The 26,829-nt window shown below is 39.6% G+C and overlaps 1 protein-coding gene across 4 annotated transcripts in view; it reads left to right on the plus strand.

Moving 5' to 3' along the window:
* NYAP2 (neuronal tyrosine-phosphorylated phosphoinositide-3-kinase adaptor 2) overlaps window positions 1–26,829 on the plus strand; it is a 216,146-nt gene that overhangs the window by 119,174 nt on the left and 70,143 nt on the right. For all 4 annotated transcript variants that reach the window (XM_014531148.1, XM_014531149.1, XM_005883498.2 and 1 more), the window contains one exon: window positions 19,442–20,536. In XM_014531148.1, coding sequence (XP_014386634.1) covers window positions 19,442–20,536 — 1,095 coding nt within the window. The remainder of the gene's footprint in view (window positions 1–19,441; window positions 20,537–26,829) is intronic.

Consider the following 26,829-nt stretch of genomic DNA (forward strand, 5'->3'; position numbering starts at 1 on the left):
GCGGCAGGGGGCTTCGGTGACCTGGCGCCGCCGCAGAGGCTCCCAGATGCTTCCTCACGCCGAGTGCTCCGCGCTTCTCTCACCTTCTGATCCCGTCGCCTCTAGGCCCAGAACGGCGAGAACAAGCCAGAGAAACTGCAGGGCGACCACGAGGGCTTCCTTTCTGTTCTGCCCCCTGCCGCTCTTGAGATGCCGGGGTCCAGCCCCAGCAGGTCCAGGGGTTCCCAAAGGTGTGGACAGAGTCGGCGAAGAAGGAATGACATGGAGGCAGCGTTCAGATCAGCAGCATAGTCAGGTTCTCTCTCTGTTCTCCTGTGACATCTGTATTTATACCATTTGATCCTATAAGCATGCCCCTATAATCACATCATGGTATGTTTTGGGTCCTCCCTTGGCAAATCCCATCTCCATCTAGTTCTGTTGATTTTAATCCCATCCATTCTATTCCAAAGTTTAGGGTGTTTGTTATCTCCATTCCAAGGTCACTACTCTACTGTTCAGTTCACCTACAAGGAAGTAACTGAAGGAGATTATCCTAAGTAAAGATTATGTAGCTTAAGCGTGATTGTTCGTAGTTAAGGTGATTAACTACCCGCCTGGCACTTAGTTAAGGGGTTTTACTGATTTATTCCCTTCCTTAGTCCTGTTAACCCTTTGCAGTCTAATTTTATTTTCGGAATTCAAACAGTCTGGTCCAAATTGGAAGTCCTTCCTCTCTTGGTTGCAGTAGTTCAGATGGGCGGGAAGGAGTGGGGGTGGACATGTGGGTTACTGGTGCTTTTTCCTACTTGTTTTGTCAGTCGTGAGTCTCACTTGTTGGTAAATAGTTAGAAATTGCATGTGTTTTGGTTCTCCTTTCAATGGTAAATTCACTGGGGGAAAGAACAGTCTCTCATTGCTTTGCGTGGGTGTATGACAAATGATACATGAATGAGGAAAACAATCTTCCCATTCGAATCTGTTTACAGAAATACATAGAAATAAAACGAGAAAATTTTCCTGTGGTTTCCTACTCATTCTAAGAGCATTACCATATGCATCCAATGTCTCAATGATCTCCAGGACTCAGGAATTTGGGGTTTTGTTTCAAGCAGCTTGGCGGCTGTAGGCCATTGGAAAGCTCTTATTTTCTGATCTAAGCACTGTGTATTGTAGGGTGATTATCTGATGTTTTTAGGACATGGGTTTGATTGCAAAGGATCCTTATCTCCAAGGTAACACCTGACGTTCCTATTGGCAGAGAACAGTTTGTCTGCCCTGTGTGGGCCTTTCTGCTATTTGAAAAGCATTATGGGAGCAAATTTACTTGAGGACATTCAGAGTTGGGGAGATGGAAGAGGCAGTTCTGTTCCCAATTACCTTGTATGCTTGTTCTGTATAGTTTGAACCTGCAGAGCACCCAGGACACACCCCAAACCTTGTTCCTGTTAAGATTAGAGTCCCCTCCTGTGGCCTGCCTGCTTGTACATTTCCAGCACCAAGGTTTTTTTGTAGTTACTTTCTCTGCCTGAACTACCAGCTTGGCTTGAGTGAACTAGGACTGCATCTTATCTCCTATTTTAATGATGACAAGCTTTTGCTGCTTTTCATACTACGATGAGTTTTTTCTACGTGAATCACAGATAAGATGTCTGATGGTCAGACAGGGTCAACCCATTTAGCTTCATTGCAAAATATTTCTGAAATGAAATTAATAAAGGTGTTCAGAATGAATGAGCAATATGAAAGTTTGAATCCTTTTATTTGTAACTGCAACATTCTAATTGTATTTGAAAACACGCACTGTGCTTGGAGCTGGGGCTTCAAAACTGAGGAAGACAAATGTGATTTTCTAATCTAGGGGAGGAGAAGGACATTCAACAATTAGTCACACCAGTACACATGCCCCTAGAAATGGTGCCACAAAAAAGGGGAGGGTGCCAGGGGAGAATATTTTTAGATTGAATTTCCGGGAAAGAGATCCCTGAATGAAAATTAAACCAAGACCTAAGGTTAACTAGGAGGCGATGAGGAGTGTGAAGGGGTCTGGAAAATTGCTTTTTTGGTCTGAATCACTGAAAGAGAAGCTTCTGGAATCACAGAGTTATCAAAGGGATGAGTATTGTAAGATGTGGCTGAAAAAAAGAGATTTGAGCCTCATGATGGAAGACCTTATTTTTTCTAGTAATTATGAGGAAGCCTTGCCAGGTTTTGAGCAGAGGTGGAGGAGTGGGTTCATGATATGGTCAGAGCTAATTGATTATAGTAATTACAACTTTATGTATGAAGGGTCTGATCAGGCATTCTAACCATTTTATTATCACAAAGCAGGGGATTTCTGGGTGTGTAGGAAATAGACAGATATATGAATGTGTACATAATACATATGCTATACATTTTATGTTTGTATATACATATCCATACATGTGTGTATGTATATGTGTGTGTGTGTATGTATGTGTGTGTGTGTGTATATATACACCTTCCTATGTATTTACATACAGGAGTATGTGTATACACATAGAAATAGAAATTTAAATTTGAAAATATACTTTGAGGTTAGGTTTAGAGCATTTATCTACATTCCCATTTTTGTTACTCAAAATGTCTGCACGTTTAAGATTAACTGTTAGGTTAAGATTCCAAGCTGATGTTGAGGTAGATGTTTCAGGTCTGAGTAGGAAAATACTTGTAGGGAATAATCTAGGGAAATATAGGCTGGATAACCTCTAGTATGTTTACATTTTTGGCTCAGAATTCATGTCATCCTAATGACTTTTATTATAAAAAAAGGAAAACAAACTTAGGTTTAAAACTGAAGCCAAATAGTAACCTCTGCATTTTCCTACTGCTTGAATAATAAAAGGCTAAGTCTTAACTGGCTCATGAATTCATGCAAGGTAAGGAAGGCTCCAGGATTGCTCATGTGGCCCACCCATGGGCCTGCCTGTTCAGAACCCCATCTCTGAAATGCCTGTGGGTTAAAAAGAACTGCCGAATAATATGAGAAAGAAAAAGAGCAAAGCTGACCTGAGGCCTTAGGTTCAAAAGTTAAGCTATGCTCTCTCATTGTCCAGTGATGCTTTGCTTGTATTCTCAAAGAACTCAGAACCAAAAGATCAGTGTCTATTCCTCCTGGTCAGTGAGGTTCAAACTACCCTGGCTTTGATGGGGGCATTTTCCTCATCTGAATTTAGAGATAAATGGAATCTACATAGCTTACTAAAGACGATTTATAGTATTATTAGGACTAAGTACAAATTGTGTTCAAATAAAAGGAAATCCTTTCCCTTTCCAAGCATGCTCTACAAAAAAATGGAGGGTACATTATACAAGCATAATGGGATTGCTATAATATCCAATCACATAAACATAAAAAACATTTAAAAACTCTAAATGTTCATTACATTCATATGGCATAAAACTTAAGGATATCTTTAAGATGAGCCACCTCATGTTCTGGAAATATTCTCTCTCTCTCTCTCTCTCTCTCTCTCTCTCTCTCTCTCTCTCTTTTTAATCTAGTCACACTTTTCCTAAATTTGAGAAGCCTAGAAAATAACCCCCAAATGTCATTTGGCAAAACTTAAGGTTTGGAAAAAAGGGAGTTAATCTGTTGAGTTTTCTGCCTTGGCATACATATGCTGTGATCTACATCTTTCATTTTCTCTTTTGTTTTGATTTTAATTGTATTTTAAAATTAAAACTCACCTAAGGAAAATAATCTTTTTTTTTCCAACGTAAGCTGATAAGAAACAAAGAATGCCAACACTGAAATGTTAATATTCAGAAAATTCCAAAGCCTATATAATTTTAAAGGAAGATTGCCATCTTTCAAAATAAATTTTATTATGTGGCTATACATAGGATACAAACTTAATACAAAAGGAAATTGAAATATTGATCTCATAGTTCAGTGAACATAAAATCTATGTATATTTAGGCAATCACTCATTTTATAATTCCCCAGTACTGGTATGGTCTCTAGCATTGGCACCATTAATTTTTATAGCTAGTATTAAATGTTAAGTATGTGTGAAAGCTTATGCTTTCATTGCCTGTCTTCCAACATAGAGATATTTTTTATGAATACTAATAATAATTGATAATGATATTGCTTTAACATATTAAGCCCTTTCTGTGGCCCAGGTAGTACTCAAATACTTCATGTGTAGTGTCTTTTAAATCCTCATGACATCCTGTGAATAAGCATCATTATACCCATTAAACAGTTGAGTTCAAAGAGACTTAAAAAGGTTAGAGTTTACCTTCCCATGGTTATATAGCTAATAAATCGGGATTGAAATTTAGGCTAATTTGACCCATGGAAGAACATGAGTAATGTGTGTGTGTGTGTGTGTTTTTTTTTTAATAGGTAAAACATCCTTACTATATATTTGTAAAACAAATAAGCACCGTCTATAAAGACAAATTAATTCTTTGATAATATGGCTACCAGAGTCAGATCACCTGGGTTCAAAGCCAGCTTCTACCACATAAACAAATAATTTAATTTCTCTATAATGTAATTAAAATGCTTATAGAATGGGATTTATAGTAGTATTAACTCATAGGGATATTGTGGGGATTAAATGAAATAATCTCCAAAAAGTAATGTATTCCATACATGGTAGCTATTATTATTACTACTAGGGGGTCAGTGCATGAATTTGTGCACCTTTGAAAGGAACTGTGGGCCACAAGGCTGCAGTGGGCACAGGGGCAGGTCTCAGCCCATCCTCCGCACCCCCGCCTGGCCCCTCCCACCACGACCTCTGGTCCCCTGTCTGCCGGCAGCCCTGCTCCCACTGCCACAGCTCCCACTGCCGGCCCCAATTGCACCCTCTGACAGTGCCAAGCAATTGGGACTGGTGCTGGGCCCTGGCAGCGGGTGCAAATAGTGGCTCCGGCACCGGCAACAGGTGTGAGCGGGGCCAGCACCCACAGCAGGTGCGAGTGCTAGGCGGAACCACGGTGCATGGCAGCAAAGAATTTTCAGTAACCACCAGAGGCTCACCCCGATGACAGTGACTGGCACCCCACCTTGGTCTGGCACCCCTGCTCACCTGCTCCACCATCCCGCAGCAGCCAATGCCCACCATGTTCTGCGCTCTGCCGCCTGCTGCTGAAGCCCACCATGTTCCGTGTGCACCCCCTGGTAGTCAGCGCACGTCATTTCTACTGGTTGTTTGGTTGTTTAGTCTATTTGCATATTAGCCTTTTATTATATAGGACTAAAGGCCCGTTGCATGAAGAGATTCATGCAATAGGCCTTCCTTCCTCTGGCTGCTGGCACCCTCTTCAGTCTTCAGTCATCTTCAGTCTTCAGTCATCTTCAGTCTTCACTCGGGCTGGAGCCTTCAGTCTTCACTCCATGCCTGCATATGCAAATTAACCACCATCTTTGTTGGGTTAATTTGCATACTCATCCCGATTGGCTTGTGGGTGTAGTGGAGTGACACCAATTTGCATGTTTCTCTTTTATTAGTGTAGATTATTATTTTTATTACTACTATTACTATTATTATTACTGTATTTCCATCAGAGAAGATGTAAGCCCACATCAACACAACCTCAATGAAGCTGAATGAAATGTTTTCTGGCTCTGTAATTCCATGCTGCTTCCTCTGTGTTCTCAAATACTTTAAAAGATCACAAACATTTCTATCTTTATAGCTCCACCAGGACAAACTTACAGGGGATAATCCCCAGTAGACAGGATCTAAGGCACTGCAGGGATCCAGCTTCTACAGACCTGACTGCTCAGGGACAGGAGAAATGTTCCAATCGTTAATCGGATTTTTCTCCCAACTTACTTTCCGTCAACATAATATCCTCCTGGGTAGAATCCAAATTAAATGAGCTTCTGTTGGGTGCTCAGCATCCTGCATTTTCCATGGTTACTTTTTTTGTTGTCAAATGTTTTCCCCTCATGACTCAGAAAATTAGCTTATTTGGTAATTTCCTTTCTCTGTAGGTAGTGATGCTGTGAGCGATAGCTACTATGTACTGATGGATTTAAAATTTGTGCAAAGGGAGAAAGAGTTATAGCCAGTGGTTTAATAACTCAACTATCTCTAAGGTTTAAATAAGTATATTGCTTTCCCTGGCTTGGACTTCCTAAGTATCATTTGATTGACCACTAGGTGGAGGTGATTGGTACACAGAGATAAAACCAAGAGAGTTCTAAGTTTGGGGAACTTGTAGTACTGTAGACATATAACTTTATTTAGGTTATTTTCCTAAATAAAGCTAGTCTTTAAGATTAAGTATTGCTAAAGACTCTACAGAGATCAATTTTCATTTAAAAAGAAAAACATTGAAAATGGAGAGAAGAGCACTAGCCAGTTTGGCTCAGTGGATAGAGCGTTGGCCTGCAGACTGAAGGGTCCTGGGTTCCATTCCGGTCAAGGGCACATGTCCAGGTTGTGGGCTTGATCCCCAGTGGGGGGCGTGCAGGTGGCAACCAATCAATGATTTTTTCTCGTCATTGATATTTCTATCTCTCTCTCCCTCTCCCTTCCTTTCTGGAATAGTAAAATACATTAAAAAAGGAAAATGGAGAGAAGGAAAAAAATCTGAAGGAATATATTAGAAAGCATCGAAAAATGTAAATCATTATGCATTGGTAGTTTATTGTTTATAGGCAATTATATATAGTAATTACTGAACAAATGCCTATTGGGAACAACTTTCTCTATTAAGTTTGTTTGGGGTTTTAGAAAGATGAGCCGATTCTGCCATATAGTCTTTAATAAAGAGAGACGCTGATAACCAAGGACAAGATAGGAAACAAGGAAGGTTACAAGAAAGAAAGAAATGAAGCACAAATGAAATAAAAAGAAAACTATGAGGAAAGGAAGCAGTGACACCTTAATAGGGCCTTTAAGGCTGGGGAGGTTTTTTGTTTCAGTCAGATGATGGAAGAGGAGAGGAAAGTGTCAGAGCAAAGTCTGAACACATACACATCTGAGAAGTGTGGGAAACGGTGGTGGTTTGGATTGGCCAGAAGAAAGAGTATGAAGAATGCCAAGGGAGAAAAGCATGGAGATTATGTTTGGCTGTGATAGGATGTCTTGCACGCTACTATAGTAGTTCTTCACTACCACAGAGACATCCCAGTATGGTGTCTGTTTCACACACACCAAGGATGAGGGTATAAAGTTTTAAGGTACGTTTGTTTCTTATTTCCTACACTTGTGACATTGTTTTAAATGGCTTTGCTCTATTAAGCTTTGCATCAGCAACAACAAAAATGTTCTCTTTTTTTCAGTAAATAATTGTTATAACCTCAAAATTAATGGTCTAGGATAATGTTTACAAAGTCATGAAACCTTACGTGTTATACCTTGCAGGATCTAACTTGTGAATTCTGTCTGCCCTGTGTTCCTTCATGTCCCCCTTGGATACTTCCTTAGTGTGAGGGAACTTAAAAGAGGACCATTTAATGCCTCAGTTAATTTTTCTGGACTTCTTTTTTGGCAGGTAAAATATTTAACCTGCCTCAATGTCAACTCATGAGTAATGTTGAAAATTAGTCCATTGACCCCTCTCTCACCCTTACCTTCATTTCTCTTGTTATTATCCCTCAGATGCCTCATCATTTTCCTCCCTCTTAATTCAAATAATGCCTACAGAAATGGCAAATTATGGGTATGCTCTTGACTCTTTATAGTCACTGGAGGATATCTGAAATACTGAATGCTGACTCAGAGAATGCAAAGGTCTACCAATTCACTGGACAGTGAATGAATATTTATGAGTTTCTAGTCACTTTATACAGATAATTTAGCAAAGATAAAAACAAACAGGAAACCACTGCTCTCAAGTGGGGAAAATATATACACTGGCACCTAGAAGCTTACATAAAGCAATTGAGAAACAGACAAGAGAAATGCCCAGTGTAATAAAAGCAAACTGGGTGGTCATGAAAGACTTGTCCAAAGAAGTGACTTTTATGCTTATGTGAGTGCTACAAAGAAGCCAGCTAGTTATAGTTTACCAATATCATACAAAAAATAGAGCTATATCATAAAGCAGTAAAAACATATTTTATTTAGGACAATTGCTATAGGGAAAAATACATCTCAGTATAGAAATGGCTCAATTCCAAATACAGGATGAGCAAATGGGGATTTATAGCCAAGCAACAGGAGGGGATCAGTAGAAGAAAATTACTAAAAGGAAACATCAGAGGTATGGGGGTTCTGGCTAAACCAACTTAATGGGATCCTTGCTGAAGACATGCCAGTGTGATCAGACATCACCAGTGGGATGGTGGAGCAAGAAGACCTGGATCAGATATAGAAGGTGATCAGATAGAGAGGGTGAGGGTTTCTGGTTAAACTTACTTAGCAAGGTTATTGCTAAGAGTGGATTTTACACTGATGGGCCTACAGGAAGGTTCAGAACCCTGACTAAAGTTTGGTCAAACAAATATTTTTTTGTCATTTGTGGAACCTAATATTTTAACACATTGACCAGTAGGGATCATCCCTGCACAACATTTCTCTGCTTGATAGACACATTACCTCCAGATATTTTCCCTACTCCTTCTAGACTTACATAAATTATGTAATGGCAGGTGGAATCTGAGTGTAGTCAAGGAAATTCCCACAGCCCAGCTACTATTTCTGTCCTTTACAATGTCTAAAGAGAATCCCACCAGTGCAGGAGGGGAGCGATCTGGAAATATGATACTGCCTTGGCATGGAAATATCAAACTAGACATTATAATAAACATTGTGAACAAAGGGCTGTGTCTCCTTAGGAATGCTTGCTACTTTCCCAGACAGGCTCCCATGAGATGGTGTTGCTGTGGTGAATTTGCCCTGGTACAGGACTGGCCTTCAATCTATAACCTCAGAAACTACATCTCATCAGGTATCTAGAGTATCTAAGATGTCACAATAACCAGCTCAAAAGAGATGGGCACAGGTCTTGGTCTATTTGGGCTGCTATAACAGAATACCACATACTGGGTAACTTATATACAACAGAAATTTATTTCTTACAATTCTGGAAGTTGGAAGTCCTAGATCAGGGTGCCAGCACAGTTGGGTTCTGATGAGAGTTTGCTTCCAGGCTTTAAATTGTTGACATCTCACTGTGTCTTCACATGGTGGAGGGAATAGGAAGCTCTTGGAGTCTCTTTTATTAGAGAATTAATTCATTCATGAGGGCCATACCCTTATGATCTAATCACTTCCCCAATGCCCCTGTGAATTTGGGAGGGATGCAAACATTCAGATCAAAGCAGTATATAAAATTGAATTCTACTTTGCTTGTTTCTAATGAAAATATTCATACAGAAGACATGTATAATATTTTGGAAAATTATTAAAAGATTTCTTGCCCTGGCCAGTGCGGCTTAGTTGGTTGGGCATAGTCCAGTGCACTGAAGGTTTGATTCTCCAGTCAGGGCACATGCCTGCGTTGTGGGCTCCATTCATGATAGGGGGCATGCAGGAGGCACCTGATCAATGTTTCCCTCTCACATTGATATTTCTCTTTCTCTCTCTCCCTCTCCTTCCCCTCTCTCTACAACTCAACCAATCAATCTATCAATCAATCAATAGAAGGTTTTTTGGTGGATCTGAACTTAGAAAACGAATTCATAAGAATCATATATGTAGAGGCTTCAGGCTCTACTAGCATGCGGGGTCCTGCACAACTGACTTATAACAGAGGACCATATCCTCTGGGCACTGCTGGGAGTGGGATCATGTTTTGCTCTGAGTCTCTGAGCTGGAAAGCTCCCCCCTGGTTTTTCTTCCTTTACATATGTTAATATTTTTTACCTGCTTTCAATTCAGTCTTTTTGACTAGAAAGTACGTACTCTTTTTTTATATCTCTTCTCTGAGTCATCCTGGGGTGATTTTATAATACTCAGAAGGCAATCTTACTTCCTTAATTTCTCCATTCTGGAAGGATGCTTTCTGTTTCCTTGGGGTGCACACTGTAGCTCTATGAAAATAACAATGGCATTTTCTATGAGATATCCAGGAAAACAGGAAATTAATTTGGGGATTTTTTTTTCCAGCTATCTATTGCTGTGTAATAAACCAGCCCCAAATGCTTTGGTTTTAAAACAGCAACAATTTATTATTTCTTATCATTCTGTGAGTTGACTTGTCTTGTATGGGTGACTCTTCCAATCTGTGTGACATTGGTTGAGGTCTCTTATTTGGCTGCATTCAGCTGGTAGTTGGATTAGTTGGAAGTTCCAAGAAGTCTTCACTTATGTGTCTGGGCTGCCTTTAACCACCATATGGCCTCTTCAGATGACTAAGTTGAGCTTCATCATAGGATGTTGGTCTAAGAGATCTTGGCAATTGGCTTTGAAGATAAAAGGAGTGAAAGCTGTCAGTTCTCTTAAGTATAAGACTCAGTATCACTTATGCCACATTCTATTGGTCAAGGCCATCCCTGATTTGAGGAGAGCAAGATAGACTCTATCTATTGAGAGCTAGCATGCATACCAGGAGGGAAAAATTTGAGGGTGGCTTTCTTCAAAGACTGTCTATCACAATTTGGTTCCTAGCCACAATATTTCCAACAAGCACAATACTGTCACCCTTTGTGGACATGTCTCTTTGCATTACAACATCAGCTTAACATCTGGTATTTCATCATCTAAATCATGCTCATGTGCCACAAGGCTTCTGTGGCAAAGGTGTTTGAACTAAAAGTACAATTTACCTGCTCTGCAAATCTGACATAGACTAGTGGGTCAGGAACAGGAAAACTGCAATGTACAGTTCAAAGTGGGGGCTGGAGATCAGGGAGGCACATACAGTGGGGCCTTGACTTACGAGTGTCCTGACTAAGGAGTTTTTTGAGATACCAGCTGTCTCGCGGCCCATTTTTTGCATTGAGTTGACAGAGTAATTTGAGTTAACGAGCTCCTTAACGAGCTCGGTCTCGGAACGAATTAAACTCGTAAGTCAAGGCCCCACTGTAGAAGTCACCAGCTCATTTGCACACCTGTACCCAGTTCTGCCTATTGCAAGGACAGAGAATATTTACTGATTAAGGCTCAGTTCTGCTTCCTAGTTTTGATTCTTTGTGGCTCTTGGCTTTGCTCTCTGAGATCTTAGATCTGCTCTCCAAGCTATCCTTTCTTGGCCATAAGGAATGACCTGTATCTGAGCTGAATCTGAGGATTTTTCTTAGTTCTTTTCCAGCCCTTGAAAGGGGCCCAAAGGCTTTTTTAAAATTTAAATTTGAACCTTTTCTGCCCCTTTTAGTCAAAGTTGCCAAAGCCCTTTTATAATTTTTGTGGTTTTCCTGTGAGTCAAATTATACTCTGTTTTTCATTAGACAAAAGACAGAAACAGAAATTATGTTGAGTCAGACCTGTCTCTTCTTAGGATTGTGGTCAGGGTGTTGGGGAACATTTGTTAGATTCTTAAAAGTCAGAGTTCTCAATAAGGTCTCTAATAGCCATACCCTTAGCTTGATTATTACTCCAAGATTACATTTTACTGGCTGAGCTCTGGATTTGACCCTTGTCATGTGGCTATTTTTCACTTTGAAAACCTTTAGCTGCTCAGAGAAGGCTTCATGGCAAGTCCTGTGTTGAAACTATTTCCTTTCATTTTTGCTTGAGAACTGAATAGCTGCTCCATTAATCCCCCTTTCTATCTTGCAATCCTTTATCATGCATGGCTCAAACAAGCCAGCGAACACACTCACATTCTTCCAGAACCCTCCTTAGTTGGGTCCACAATTTCATTGGGTACATTTACAGTCTCTACAGTACACAGATAATTGTCTTGCCTGTTTTTTTCTTAATGAAGTATGACATAGCTCTCCTTTTCAGCTTCTGATCATAGCAATTTCCTCATCAAATTTCTGCCTCCAAACTGTCCTCGCTGTCTTTCAGGCTTCTGCCACCGCCCAGTCCCAAAGTCAAAGCACAAGTTTTAGATTTTTTTTTTATGGGAGCACCAACCTGCCACCACCAGTAGTGTCCTCGTTGTCTTTCAGGCTTCTGCCACCGCCCAGCCCCAAAGTCAAAGCACAAGTTTTAGATTTTTTTTTTTATGGGAGCACCAACCTGCCACCACCAGTTTCAGATGGGTATACACGAATTACAAACTACCCCCAAATTTAGAGACACAAAATCAATGATCATATTTGTTCATAATTCTGTGGGTTAAGAATTTAGTACAGTATGGTGGGGATGACATGTTACTGATCAAAAGTGTCTGCTCGGTCACCTGAGAGTCCCAGACAGGTGGAGGGTGACTGTTTCAACTTAACTGGGGTCATATGCTGCAGTTTCATTTTCATGATTGATTGAGGTGTGACTTTTTAAAATATATTTTCATTGATTTCAGAGAGGGAGAGAGAGATAGAAATATCGATGAGAGAGAATCATCAATCGGCTGCCTCCTGCATGCCCCACACTGGGGATTGAGCTTGCAACCCAGGAATGTGCCCTGACCAGGAATCAAACCTTGACCTCCTGGTTTATAGGTCGACACTCAACCACTGAGCCACGCCAGCCAGGTGACTGAGGGTTTTTTTGTTTGTTTGTTTTGTTTTTGTTGTTCTTTTCCATGGTTATCTGGGGTTTCCCCACAGCTTGGTGATCTCAGAGTAGGCAGACTTCTTTCATGGTGCCTGGCTTCCTTTGGGGGAAAGTGAAAGCTGCCAAACTGAAGGGAGAAGAAATAGACTCTACCACTGGAGGGATGGAAAAGTATGCACGTGCAGAGAGGGGAAGAATGGATGGAGCTTGCAGAAGACTATCAACCACAGATTTTTCTGCTTTAGGATTGTTCAAACATTCCTCATCATAACCTGCAATAAGAGATATGCGAGACCTAGAAATATCTCTATACTTGTAAATTAATATTATTTCAAGAAACATTTACCCTTATCACATGACATGCACTCATATTTTCTAACCTATTTTAATTCATTTTTTCAAAATGTTGGTTATAAAACTCAAAATTCATTTTATAACTATTGAGATGAGTAATTCAAAACACAGTGGTTCTAATTAAAGTTTCTTACTGTCTATATGATAAAAGTGAATATCAATAAAAGTATACTCCATAATAATTTGCCAAATTTTACAGCTTGACTGAGGCAAAGAAGAGATAATCATGTTTTCTAGCTCAAGCCAAGACTTTTTCAGTCCCACTGGACTTTAAAACCACATTGTTAAGCACATTCCATGTCTTACCTTGTTTCCACCCAAACTTTGATGTGAGTTCTCTGTTTATATTGTCACTAGGTCCAGGACAAAAACAAAAGTCCTACAACTGCAAACCCAATTATCACACTTTCTTGTTCCTTCTGTAATAGACTAAGGGCATCTGCAAGTTCCATCCTTTTACAAACACTTTCATTTAAAAAAAGAAAAAGAAACTATTTTGCAGATGGCATTGTGGGACTTGTGACTGTGAAAATGAAAACATCCCTGAGACCCTTGGAATCGTGAGTTGTGAAACAAGTTATTGTGAGCACAATTCTGCTGAAAAGTGGGAAACGTGTCTCTCACTTTCCAGAATCAGCCAGTTCTAGTATCCAACAGTGTGGACCTTACTTCTCTCCACTGGAATCTATTTCCTGATTTGAATGATCTCTTTCAATATACCTTTATAAATAGAGCTAAAAGCTGTGGTTCCACCATCATTGCGTGGGCAGAGAAAACCTTTTAAAATAATACTTTATGCTATATAATGAGATCAAAATAATGTAACCATAGCCTTTTTCCTTTGTTTTTAAAGATATAAAGGACTGGGGAGTGTGTTGGGAGGAAGGGTGAAAAGGTGAAGGGATTAAGCAAAAAACAAACAAACTCATAGACGCAAACAACAGTATGGTGATTACTGTGTTTTGTCTCTTATCGCTTCTTGGCTCAAGAACATCCACAGATACAAGAGTCTAGTTTTGAATTACACTTTTTTAAAATCCTCACCTGAGGATATATTTTAATTGATTTTAGAGAGAGAGAGAGGGGGGAGGGAGAGAGAGAGATGTTTGAGAGGGAACATTGATTGACTGGTTGACTCTCTTAGGCACCATGACTAGGGAGCAAACCTGAAACCTAGGTATGTGCCTTGACCTGGAAATGAACCCACAAATTCTTGGTGCAGGTGACAACATTCCAATCAATTGAATTACACCTGCCAGGGCTACACTTTTTTAAAATAAGGAAAATTTTATTTCAGAAGGCTAGGTTGACAAGGAACATAGTAGCTTTCCAAAATTAACTGTGAAAAACAGATCATCTGGGCCTGACTGAAAGCCATGCCTAACCTTTGTTCCCAGATATCGCCTTTCAAAAATGTCACTTTCTGCTTATTCAATGTTACTGTCATTCTATTATTTTAAGCATTAAAATTCGTGTTCTGGAGCTGAAGGGGAATTATTGCTTCTATCTTCGGGCTTATTAGAAATAATTTAAAATTCATTCAATAGCAATAAAAATAACCTTTACTTATGGCTGAATGTTAAAATTTGCAATGATGTTTTCGTTTGCTGGTCTCATTTGCTTTAGCATATTGACTCCTCACTTCTCTCTATTCTGCTGCCCACCAGCTGAAGCAATTCTCCAGCCAATCTTATGCAGGAAATGCTTCATCACGTAGGCAAACTTCTTCCCTCTCCCTTTCCCTGGGTGCTGAAAAGAGCCTAATGCAGGCACTCATAATTCAAGCACATTTTGTTTCCTAGTCCTATTCTTCTGAATTGTTCCAAATTTGAAATGAGATTGTTTAGGATTATATAGAGAGTGAAATGTAAGTCAATTATAGATGATTAGGATGAATAAGCAGATTCATTCCTTTAATATTGGTGAGTGCCGATGTTGCTTAAAATTTCAGACTTTGCCTTATATGCATAATTTTTAAAATAGCATATATTTTTAAACACTTGAAATAAAAATTTTTTGCTCCCTAAATTATTTACTCAGTATTTGGACTAAGGTAAAACCAGACGATAAATGGCAAGTGGAGAGAAAAATCAGATCATTAGAAAAATAAATATTTTCCTCCTCTGATTTTTCACAAATGATCACTTGTCACTCACTCAGCTTTACAGGGTCTTTACATAAGGCTCAAAATCATGATATTGTAAGGGAGATATGGAATAGGAAGCAGATGATGCCTGGGAAAAATTTGTCCCAATATTAAAGGAATGAATCTGCTTATTCATCCCAATCATCTATAATTGACTTACATTTCACTCTCTATATAATCCTAAACAATCTCATTTCAAATTTGGAACAATTCAGAAGAATAGGACTAGGAAACAAAATGTGCTTGAATTATGAGTGCCTGCATTAGGCTCTTTTCAGCACCCAGGGAAAGGGAGAGGGAAGAAGTTTGCCTACGTGATGAAGCATTTCCTGCATAAGATTGGCTGGAGAATTGCTTCAGCTGGTGGGCAGCAGAATAGAGAGAAGTGAGGAGTCAATATGCTAAAGCAAATGAGACCAGCAAACGAAAACATCCAGAAAATGAGTCGGAATCCAATGGCAAATGCCTTGGCACAATTCAGAGGCTGCAGAGTCAACTGGAGAAGAACCATAGTAACAGGTGGTGTATAGTGAGGGTGCTCCTGGGTGAGTACCTAGGAAGAGCATCTCTGTATTCAGCTGCAAGGTGCTCTCTGTAAAATGGTTTCAGGGGGCGAGGAGGTGTAGGGCGGGAACAGGGAGAAATTTAATGTAAAGACCCGGAGAGAGTTGTATTAATTTTTAAAATAACAAAGCTAGTTAAAGTACTCCAATTCCAGAGGAAGAAATTAAAATGATTGCTCGGCACTCACTCAGCTTTATAGGGTCTTTACGGAAGGCTCAATAAATACACAGCTATTTAAGTCAACTTGAGCTTCCTTAATAAACTACCAAAGACTGGGTGGCTTAAACAACAGAGATTTATTTTCTCAGTTTTTGAGGCCAGAAGTCTAAGATCAAGGTGACGACATGATTGGTTTGTGGTGAGAACTCTCTTCCTGGCTTGTAGATGGCTGTCTCTTTGCTATTTCCTCACATGGTGAGAGAATGAGAGAGCAAGCAAACTCTTTGGTGTCTCTTCTCATAAGGGCTCTAATCCCATCCATTATGAGAGCTGAACCCTTATGATCCTATCTAAATCTAATTATCCCCCACATACTCCATCCCCAAGAACCATAACATTGGGAGCTAGGATGCTGGGGTCCAGCCCCAGTGGTCCAGGGGTTCCCAAAGGTGTGGACAGAGTCAGCGAAGAATCTTTTACATGGAGACAGTGTTCAGAACTCTCCAGCTCTCTCTAGTCTCCATGGATCTTCCTGTGCCTGGCTGAGGCCACAGAGAAATATCCCGAGGCAAACTGAGCCTTTATTTTTATAGTCAGAGGTAAACAAGGTAGTGGTTACCAAAGTTTCACTGTTCTTGTGAGTTTCACTTGTTTTTGTTCTTGTTGCACTTCCCTCAGCCCATTAGTTTCCCAGGTAAGATCTAGGGAGCGTCATAAGGTCAAGCCTAAATATGCTAAGAGGACAGTGCCCTCTAAGCTGGGACTTGTTTGTGACTTTGCCAACAGGTCAGTCCGAGGCTTAACCCTATAGCGGCTCCCCACACTAGGACTTCAACATGAATTTGGGGGAACACAATTCAATCCATAGCAATTGTCAGTTTTGATTATCTCAGAGTTACATATTATATTTTATTCCCCTTAGTCAGATAATATCTGTACTTGGTTGGGCATTGACATTATCCTCACAGTACAAATGTATTCTCTAAATTCCTTTCTAATGAATAATTGTTCTACCTTAATTCTAACTACATTGTGTTCTAGAAAAGAACCTTCTATTTTTTCAATCATTTTATAAGTAAGAAGGGTCTTTACTTCATTTTTTCTGTTTCTTTTGGCAAAAAAAGTGAATGTAAATTGCTGACATTTTGAATGTAACCCAAGCATTGGTCTTGCTCATTCCAAAGGCCACCTTCTAGTCTATGTAGGGTTATTTATGAGGAGGCTGTTTTCCTGAGTATCATGTGATTCCTAGCTCTACCATTGACCCCCTCACTGCCTGGGACTCTGGACTATGACCTCCCCCTAATGTAGTTCTGTTACCTAGGCTTGGGGTCAGTAGATATTTAAATTCTGTCTGTCCCCTTATTTCTCTCCATGCAACTACTCACATCTAAGTTGGAATGTCTGAGTTTAGTGAAGGGTCAAAGAAAACAAAAGTGAATTGTAATTTAGGAGGGAGATAAATGAAAATGTTATTCTAAGTTTAATTATTCCCATGTAATGAAGTTATCCATCACATGGACACCTCCATTCATAAAGCACCTCACTATTCAGACTCCCTTCCTCTGTGGTTTCCCCCAATCCCAAACTTTTCAATCTCTGGAACCCAGTAGTCAAAGGCAAATATTTTTCCAGAGCACAAATTACTCAGTTTAGGGTAAGAGGTAGAAAAGAGCAGGAAACAAGCTTCAGAAGAATAGACTGGGTGGGCATTTGTTCTTCTCAGTCCTGATTCTTTCAAAGTCCTTCCAGAACTAAGACAACCCTGCTCAAAGATGTATAACTTTACTTGTGGGTTCAGATTTTTGTACATAATCTGATGACTTATTTCAATTGTGAAAATTAAAATATACAATGATTTCCAAAAATAATAATTTAGACCAGTATGACCCTCCTAAAGAATTATTTGAGTATTTTTCACCCAATTATGTCTCTAGGTTTTTCCCTTTTGGCACCAAAAGACTCCACTGCTATACCCCCTGGAAAATGTCATCTAGTTTTGTTTTTTTTTTCTACTATGAGTTAAAGAAAATGTCTAGACACATTAAGAACCTTCAGTTCAAAAATTTTTTGGTTGTAGTCAGTAAAATAAACATCATGGACACAATGGAACAGAATATTTGAAAGCAGGTATGTTCTAGAAAAGTGAGAGACATATACACTTTTAGAATATTTGATTGGTTCCTTTTATCTGAAGACATGACTGATGTGAAAAGCAGCTGCTTGCTTCTCCTTCAGTAAGTTTTAGAAAAGTTCCCATGTCTTAAGCATGCTAGTCGATAAAAACAAAGGCGATTTCAGGTGTTTCCTGATTTGTGCCTTGAGACCTTCCCCCCTTAAGGCTGCAATTATAGAGAAAGAAGCCTGTTATTTTCTTACAGTTTTACACTTAGAAACTCTACTGTCACCTTACATTATATGCTACCATTTACCACAAACAACTACATTCTGCTACATTGCATAATAATGATAATCACTGTAATCATATATCAACACAATGAGATAATGAGATGATTACAAGACTCCAGTACCTTCCCTGTGTGCTAAACAATTAATTTCAGTCACAGACGTGTTCAGCCAGCCCGTTCCACCCCACTGTATGGTGTCAGAAGTTTATGTTCCATCACAAAGACAAGGGGGGGGGCGGTGTAGGGGATTCCAGCAGGCTGTGGGATGCACTGGTCCCCATATCTGTGAACTTCCAAAAATTATTCCTGAAACTTACATGTCTCCTCTGGATTATTCTCTGGCAAAACTCTTGATGGGGTTTTTATGTGTCCGGACATATCTAATAAATTCATTCCAAGATAGCATTTGGGATATCATAAGAAGTCTTATGAACAAGCACAGACAAATACACCATAATCAACAATACCTGAAGATTTGGAGATTAACTTGTCTAGACTCATAAGGTTTTCACATCAATTTCCCCTAAAGTATCAGACCCATCTCTATAGAAGTTATTTGTCTGAACCAAGGCAGAGATTAAGTCTAGCATGCTGGAACATTTTTATCCTAAATGAAAGCAAGATGTGATTATGTGCAATAGCCACATCATTAAAAAGACTCAGTCCCCATAATATTTTTTGAGTATTTGTGCTAACAGAAACTCCATTTTTTTCCCCTTGAGTTTCTCCCTTAATTCTTCAAGATGAATTTTTATGACATTTGTGATTGTTTTTATCCAAGTGTTCCCTCTGAAGGTTTCTATTTAGAAATTCTGAGACAGAGGGACAAGTAGTCCTGGTTACAATGCATTTAGCAGTGCAGGATTATTAACATGAGTTTGAAGATAAATATTACGATTATTCCATTACCAGTTTTTTTTTTTCCTAACTGTGGGATATATTGGACTTTTGCTTGACTTTTTAAAAAGATATATATTTTTTATTGATTTCAGAGAAGAAAGGAGAGGGAGAGAGAGATAGAAATATCAATGATGAGCTGCCTTCTACACCCCCCCTACTGGGGATGGAGCCCGCAACCCAGTGTATGTGCCTTGACTGGGAATCGAACCGTGACCTCCTGGTTCATAGGTCAAGGCTCAACCCGTGAGCCACATCAGCTAAGCCTCAAGCTAGGAATGAAGAAGACTACCCCTCCCATCCCAAGTGTGTAATAGTAAGCGCGAGTGCAAATTACTTTTGAAAACTTTGCCGTTGTATTCATGGATTTTATTCCCCCCCCCCTTTTTTTTTAGTTTCAGCCAAACCGAGACCCAACAGTGACGAGTATTCCAAGAAGATTCCTCCTCCAAAACCGAAACGGAACCCGAACACCCAGCTCAGCACGTCTTTTGATGAAACGTACATGAAAAAGCACGCGCCCCGGAGGACCTCGCTCACGCGGGACGCCTCCCTCTCCCAGATGAGCAGCCCCGCGGGGGACCCCGAGGACGAGGAGCCCGTGTACATCGAGATGGTGGGGAACATCCTCCGAGACTTCAGGAAAGAGGATGACGACCAGAGCGAGGCTGTCTACGAGGAAATGAAATACCCCATTTTTGACGACTTGGGCCCAGACTCCAGATGTGACCTTGACCATCACAGTTGTTCTTCGCAGTGTGCTACTCCCACCGTGCCTGACTTGGACTTCGCCAAGTCCTCAGTGCCATGCACTCCAAAGGGTTTGCTTTGTGACATCCCCCCGCCCTTCCCCAACCTGCTTTCCCATAGACCCCCCCTGCTGGTGTTCCCACCTGCCCCCGTGCAGTGCTCCCCCAATTCTGACGAGTCTCCGCTCACCCCGCTGGAGGTCACCAAGCTCCCGGTGCTGGAAAACGTGTCTTACATGAAACAGGCCGGAGCGTCTCCATCCTCGCTGCCCCCCCACGCCTCCAGCCACCCTAAACTGGACAAGGACCAGAGCGGGGCCCTGGGACCTGCTGCTGCCACCGCCGCCGTGCTCTCCTCGTCCCCTCCCCCGCCGTCCACTTTGTACAGAACGCAGTCCCCCCACGGCTACCCGAAAAGTCACTCGGCCTCCCCGTCCCCTGTGAGCATGGGGAGGTCCCTCACCCCCCTCAGCCTCAAAAGGCCTCCCCCCTACGACGCCCTGCATTCTGGCAGCCTCTCCAGGAGCTCTCCATCAGTGCCTCATTCGACCCCCAGGCCAGTGTCGCAGGATGGGAGCAAGATGGTCAACGCCTCGGTCAGCACCTACGGGGCGGCTCCCAGCGGCTCCCGCTCCAGGACGCCCACGAGTCCTTTGGAAGAACTAACCAGCCTCTTTACCTCCGGGCGAAGCCTGCTGAGGAAGTCGTCCAGCGGCCGCAAGTCGAAGGAACCCGCAGAGAGTAAGTTGTGCAGATCCGGTGCTAGTCTAAGGGTCTGTGTGTGACTTAAAATTACACGAAGCTCTTATGCACACATCACGCACAGAGGTAGTACCTGCTCGCCAGTCCTTTTAGTTGAAATCTCAAAACGTGTTGGTGGGACAGAAAATAGTGTGCTCTAGAACCCAAAGGGAAAATCTGCACAATATAACCTATTCATTTAAGATGAAGAATGATTTTTTTTTTAAATGAAATGGAAAGTCTTAATTCTTACAGTGGCTCTGGAAAGTCTAAAGAAAACAGACACTGAAATGTTTAGGTAGCTATCTTGAGATGGAGGGAGAAGTTATACATTCAAACATGGAATTGATAAATGTTAAATTTATCCTATTTTAAAAGCCTGCTTGAGCTAATCTGTGTTAGCAAACATTTGCTGGAAAGATAGCAGTTCGGATGGAACTTAGCACTTTTTTAACATAATGAATGATTCTGTCTGCATACTTTATGTAGTTATAGTCTGACCTTCACTCTAAACCAGCGGTTCTCAACCTGTGGGTCGCGACCTCTTTGGGGGTCAAACGACCCTTTCACAGGGGTCGCCTAAGACCAGGGGAAAAACATATATAATTACATATTGTTTTTGTGATTAATCACTATGCTTTATGTTCAATTTGTAACAATGAAATTGGGGGTCACCACAACATGAGGAACTGTATTAAAGGGTCATGGCATTAGGAAGGTTGAGAACCACTACGGGTTGTTTCCCTTTTAAAGGCAGGCTAATTAGCACCTTATTCCTCTGGTTCTCTTCCTGGATCCATGCATATATAAACCAGGGAAAAATCACTAAGGGGTAAATAGGTAGGGAACATTATATTTATCACTGAATTTCAAAGACCCGGAAATGTCTGTGTCTGAATGTCTAATCCTTTTGTGAACCTGAAATTACTCCATAAGTTCAGAGTAAAGTCAAAACAGACACAGTTTTCTCAACGTCCATTTCATTAAATTGCACTGCTTTCCTGAATTTAAAAATGCCTTAGGCGACTATGTTGATAATTTACCATTTATACCTCAAATGATCCCAGCACAGGATTTTGTTATTTATCTATTCATGTAGACTGAGGACCTTCCTTAAAGAAAAAGAAATCCTTAATAATGTTGATGATGAAGATGATGATGATACTCCTTAGATAATTAATATTCCTTGGTACTTATAAACCACTTATTTTGTCTATTTTTTTCTTTACCCAGAGAGATTTATGAAAGTGTTAGCAGTTTAAATAATCCCCTGCCCCCTCCCCCAAAACCCATTTCATTTACCTGACTAAAGGCAACAATTCGTATTATGTTAGACATGTCTGGTATTAGATACACAATTACATGTGTACAACCAATCATTTTAAAAATTATTTTAAAAATTGAATTAAAAATTAGGAACAACCTATTTCTAGAAGAGTGGTTCTCAGCTGGGGCAGTTTTGCCCCCAGGGCCATTTGGCAATGTCTGGAGAACTTTTTTGGTTGTCAGAACTGGGGATGCTACTGAAATCCTGTGGGTAGAAGCCAGGTATGCTGCTTAATGGCCTACAGTGGACAGGAGAACCACACACACACACACACACACACACACACACACACACACACACACACACACACACTCACACACCACGGCACATACAGTTATCTGGTCCACAAGGACAATAGTCAATAGTGTCAGGTTTGGGAAACCATGATCTATATTTATTAAAGTTTCTTATAGATGATTAACTTGGTTTAAACACAGATCAGGTAAGGTTTTTGGAATAAGGTGGAGAGAAAAAATAAAGAAAACAGTTTTACTTTCAAATATGTAATAGTGACATTAATAGAAGTTTCATCCTAAAATTGGTGAAATTATTGAATCTTCTCCTTACCTACCAGCTTCTTTGCAAGATTCTTCATAACTCCAGCTGGCAGCTACACCAATTAGCTAGAAAAAGTATATGTAAAAGAAGTGATTAATAATGGAGTTATTTCAAGAAAAATCCATCTGTTAGACTCAGTCTGTGTGTTGTATGTCACAGACTTCTCCAGTTGACTCCAAAATGAGCTTTGTATGCTTCTAAAACAAAGCTTGCACGTGGAAAAATGATCCAGGCCCTTTATAGCTTTTAGGGATTCGAGGATTGAATTTCTTCCCATGTGCTATTAACCATGTATGGGTGGGTTCTTCAGAGAAAGGGCATGCCCTGAGTTATTTTTAACTTCAATTTTACATAAATGGAAGGGAGGAAAAATGCTGATAACACAAGTGTAAAATCTAATGATATTTACTTTTGACTCTGGAAGATAAAAGAAAGACACTATCAGATGCTAACAAAATCATAGGGGCTCTCAGATTCCCTCTGTAACCCAAAAAGTAGATCCAAAATTGATGATAATTGAGAGTTAACCTATAATTACTGTTGCAGCATGCCCAGTGATACAACTCTCCTCTTCACCTTTGCCAGATAGGATTTGTAGACGCCTACTAATACCATAGGGACGGAATAAATGATATGAAGCAGCATAATATTCATGACTCCTGAGTCTCAAGTGGTATTTTTTTTTTTTTACATTTCAGGAATAAGAGTTAGACTGGTATGTCTATTCTCTATAGCTCTCTGGCTTTACTGGAAATGTCAATTTTGATAATTTTCTAGTATCCAATTTAAAGCACATTTACTCCTTTTTTAATTTTTAAAAATCTATGTCAAATAAAATTTGTGGCTTCAACTCTTATTTTTAATAAACTGTGAAAGACAAAGCTAATTTAATAATTTCATATCTTAAAAGCTTACAATTCTTAATGGGTATAGGGCAAAAGGAAGAGATAAAATGAGACAATGTGGGGAGATTATAAATCAAGTTCATTTCACTTTATAATTTTCTACATACAGTCTTCACATTAATTGTTCTCAGAAGCATTTTTTCCAAGTTGATAGGACATTGTAATGTTGTTTAACTATATGGGAGGACATTTGATAGTCTCGCTAATTATAATAATTCTGATTTGAATTGTTTATTAATATTTTTTAAATTTGTGCAAAGAGATGAAGGATATGAGGCATGTAAGAAGTGATTAACTTGCATTTTATTGCTGTGAATTGTTTGTGTATACATGAAAAGTAGGTGAAGTACAAATATGATTTAAATTGAATTTGGAGGCTCAAATGATAATTTTCTACCTATTATTTTTTAATCTTCACCTGATGACATGTTATTATTTATTTTAGAGAGAGAGGAAGTTAGATGGAGAGATAGAGAAACATCCATCAATTGCCTCCCGTATGAGCCCTGACTGGGGATCAAACCCACAACCTGGGTATGTGCCTGACTAGGAAACAAACCTGCAACCTTTTGGTGTGTAGGACAATGCTACAAGAAACTAAGCTACACCAGCCAGGGCTCTACCTATAATTTTTATCTTTCTTTTGCATGGTTTTATTTTATATATCTTTGTATTAGGATTTTTAGAACACCTAGGTCATGAATGGAGCTAAGGAAATGATGTAGGCCCATTCATCTAGTATTGTTATGAATAAAAAGTAAAAATAGTGGGCTGGCATTGTCAAAGAGCTTCCTCATACTCAACAATAGTTCACATTAATGGAGATACAGAGTTTTCTACTGTTAAGTTTCATTTTTCAGCCTTTAAAAAATTCTCTCATTTAAGAAATAGCAACTTTCCAAGAACTGATCTGTCCTGGGAAACACAGAGTGAATGCTATTTTATTTTAGGAGAACCTACACATTTTGTTTAGCTTATTTAAAATATCCTTTTAAAATAAAATCAGCAAACAAAATAATTTAGGAATTTATCTATCCTCCTTTTCATTCCTGTGAAACTAAGGGCTGACAAAGAGTGGGTAGGGAAAAGCAGGTATAGTTCTCCCTCAATATCTTGGAGGGACCTCCCTCAGATACCAAAAGGAAACTCAAGTCTCTTGTATAGTAATGGTGTAGAAGTTACATATAACCTATGAACACCCTCCCTCATACTTTAAATAGTCTCCAAATACATGGTAGGGCAAAAATACATTTACAGTTGTTTCTATGGAAAATAATATAATAATTAGTAAATAATAACACAAGAATACACTTTATGTTTTGCTACTCACAACTGTAAACCTACTTTTGCCGGACCCTGTGCAATGTAAATGCTATGTAAATAGTTGCTATACTGTAATTTTTAGGGAATAATGACAAGAAAAAAAAGGCTGTACATGTTTAGCACAGACACAGCCATTGTAGACCTAAATACGTAGTAAACATGAGCACCATATTCTTTTGAATATGTGGATGGGGGATCCATGGACACAGAGAGCCAACTGTACAGAGAAACCAAAGAGAAAGGTGGAGAATAGAGCTCACAACTCGAGATTTCTCATTGGCTCTGGACAGTGGGTGAGCCCTCAGCCTGTGACTGCCACCGACAAGCATGTTGACTTTAGGCAGAACTTCTATGTGTATGGCAACTTGGAGCTACATGGTCAGAGATGGGGGCAGGATCTTGAACCTCTGGAGTGCTGGGATTCTTTACAGGCATTTGGGACTTGAGCTACACCCAGAACCCCTGAAGATACCTCAGAGGATATCATGAGGGGGAGGATTCCAGAAGGCCTGACAAGACCCAGGCCTATAGGCCCTGTTAAACATCCCCTTTGTCAGGCCCTCTCCTTATGTTTGCTGGTTGCCTCCCTCAAGGCTCCTTCCAGCACTCAGAAGGAAAATGGAGCCAAAAACTTCAAAAGAAGCCCCATGCAAAATGCTTTTGAGTATTGCCTCTTTTCTCAGATTTGTGTTCATGTGTAGTTGATAGAATCAAGCACTTACCCTTAAAATTTAAAAAAAAAACAACCCACACACAACACAAACAGTTCTGCAAAAACACCCTGGCCTATTTAAATATTAATATTTTTAAAGCTAAATAAATTCATTTCAGGATGGTGGGGTTAACTAGAGTATGTGCAAAATCACTTGATTTTGAAAATACATCTGACTCCTTGGTTAATTGGGACCATGACATTGTCTGTTTCCCCCCATTCAGTTCCTCCCAGGATTGAAATATAGAATCACTGAAGAAGACATAATTTCATAAATAATTGCTCACCTTTCTGGGGGGAGACTGCAGCTGCCTTTGATTGATGCGGGCAGACGTGTTTATCCCTTGTGTTTACATTCTCTGGCTGCTGAATCTGTAAGTGCAATTGCTTGTCAGCAATTTAATCAGCAATTCTCTCCATTAAGAAGAAGCCTCTCTATTTCAGGTTTATAAAATGCAGAAGCATTTTCAATTCAGAAATAAAGTTATAGCAGTCTATTTTTTAAATCAAGATTCCCTCAGTTTAATTTTGCATACATGAAATATAGTAGGACAGATTTCTTTTCCTCCTATTGAATACCTCCAACAGAAAATTCAATTTCTGCTTTGTATTTAATATCATGTGTCTCCCACACTTTTACACCTATAATTAAATATTAGCTATAAGTAGGGTATCTATTGTACATATCTCCCCCTCCCATGTTTACCCTATATTCTGACTAATATGATGTAGGAGGTTAGGACAGAGGCTGATGTCACAAGAGGTGGCTTTCATCTTAGCTCAACCACTAAAAAGCTTTGAGACTTTAGTTTAGTCAGTTCATCTCTTTATGCCTTATTTTTCTCACCTTTCAAATGAAAATATTTGATGCTAAAACTGTGAGTCTCTTCTGGCTGTTTTTGATGCGTCTGGATACATCTGGATGACCTGTAGATCCCCAAATAAATGACCCTGACCTGCCTCTCAGGCTTTTTAACTGATGTTCTCTTTTGTTGAAAGAACTTCCCAATAACTCTATAAAACAAAATATAATTCTTGGACCCCTGCTGAGTCTATCTACTGTTTTATAGAGTTTTTTAATGCTATTGTCTACAAATAAATAATCTCTCCTTCAAATTCTGGGAGGACTTTGTACTTCTGTAAGGGTATGTGTCTCAAAAAGTTTGTTCTGTCTTATTCACCATTAAGACAAATGACCAGGGAGGACAAAAGCATACCTTTTTTATTATTTTATTTCATGTAACATATGGCCCAATATAAGGTTTCTTAAAGTTGATATATGATAAGTATTTATTGAACTTATTGATTTAATAGGCACAATGACTTTTGAGGGCTATTGAACTTGAGGAAATAAAAGCCTATGAGATGTTTGACAATTAAATAAAAAAAAAAGATCAGATTCTATGACTTAGAAAATTCTATGTTTGACAATTAAATGGAAAAAAAAAAAGATCAGATTCTATGACTT

Source organism: Myotis brandtii, unplaced genomic scaffold (assembly GCF_000412655.1).
Source record: "Myotis brandtii unplaced genomic scaffold, ASM41265v1 scaffold79, whole genome shotgun sequence".
Taxonomy (NCBI): domain Eukaryota; kingdom Metazoa; phylum Chordata; class Mammalia; order Chiroptera; family Vespertilionidae; genus Myotis; species Myotis brandtii.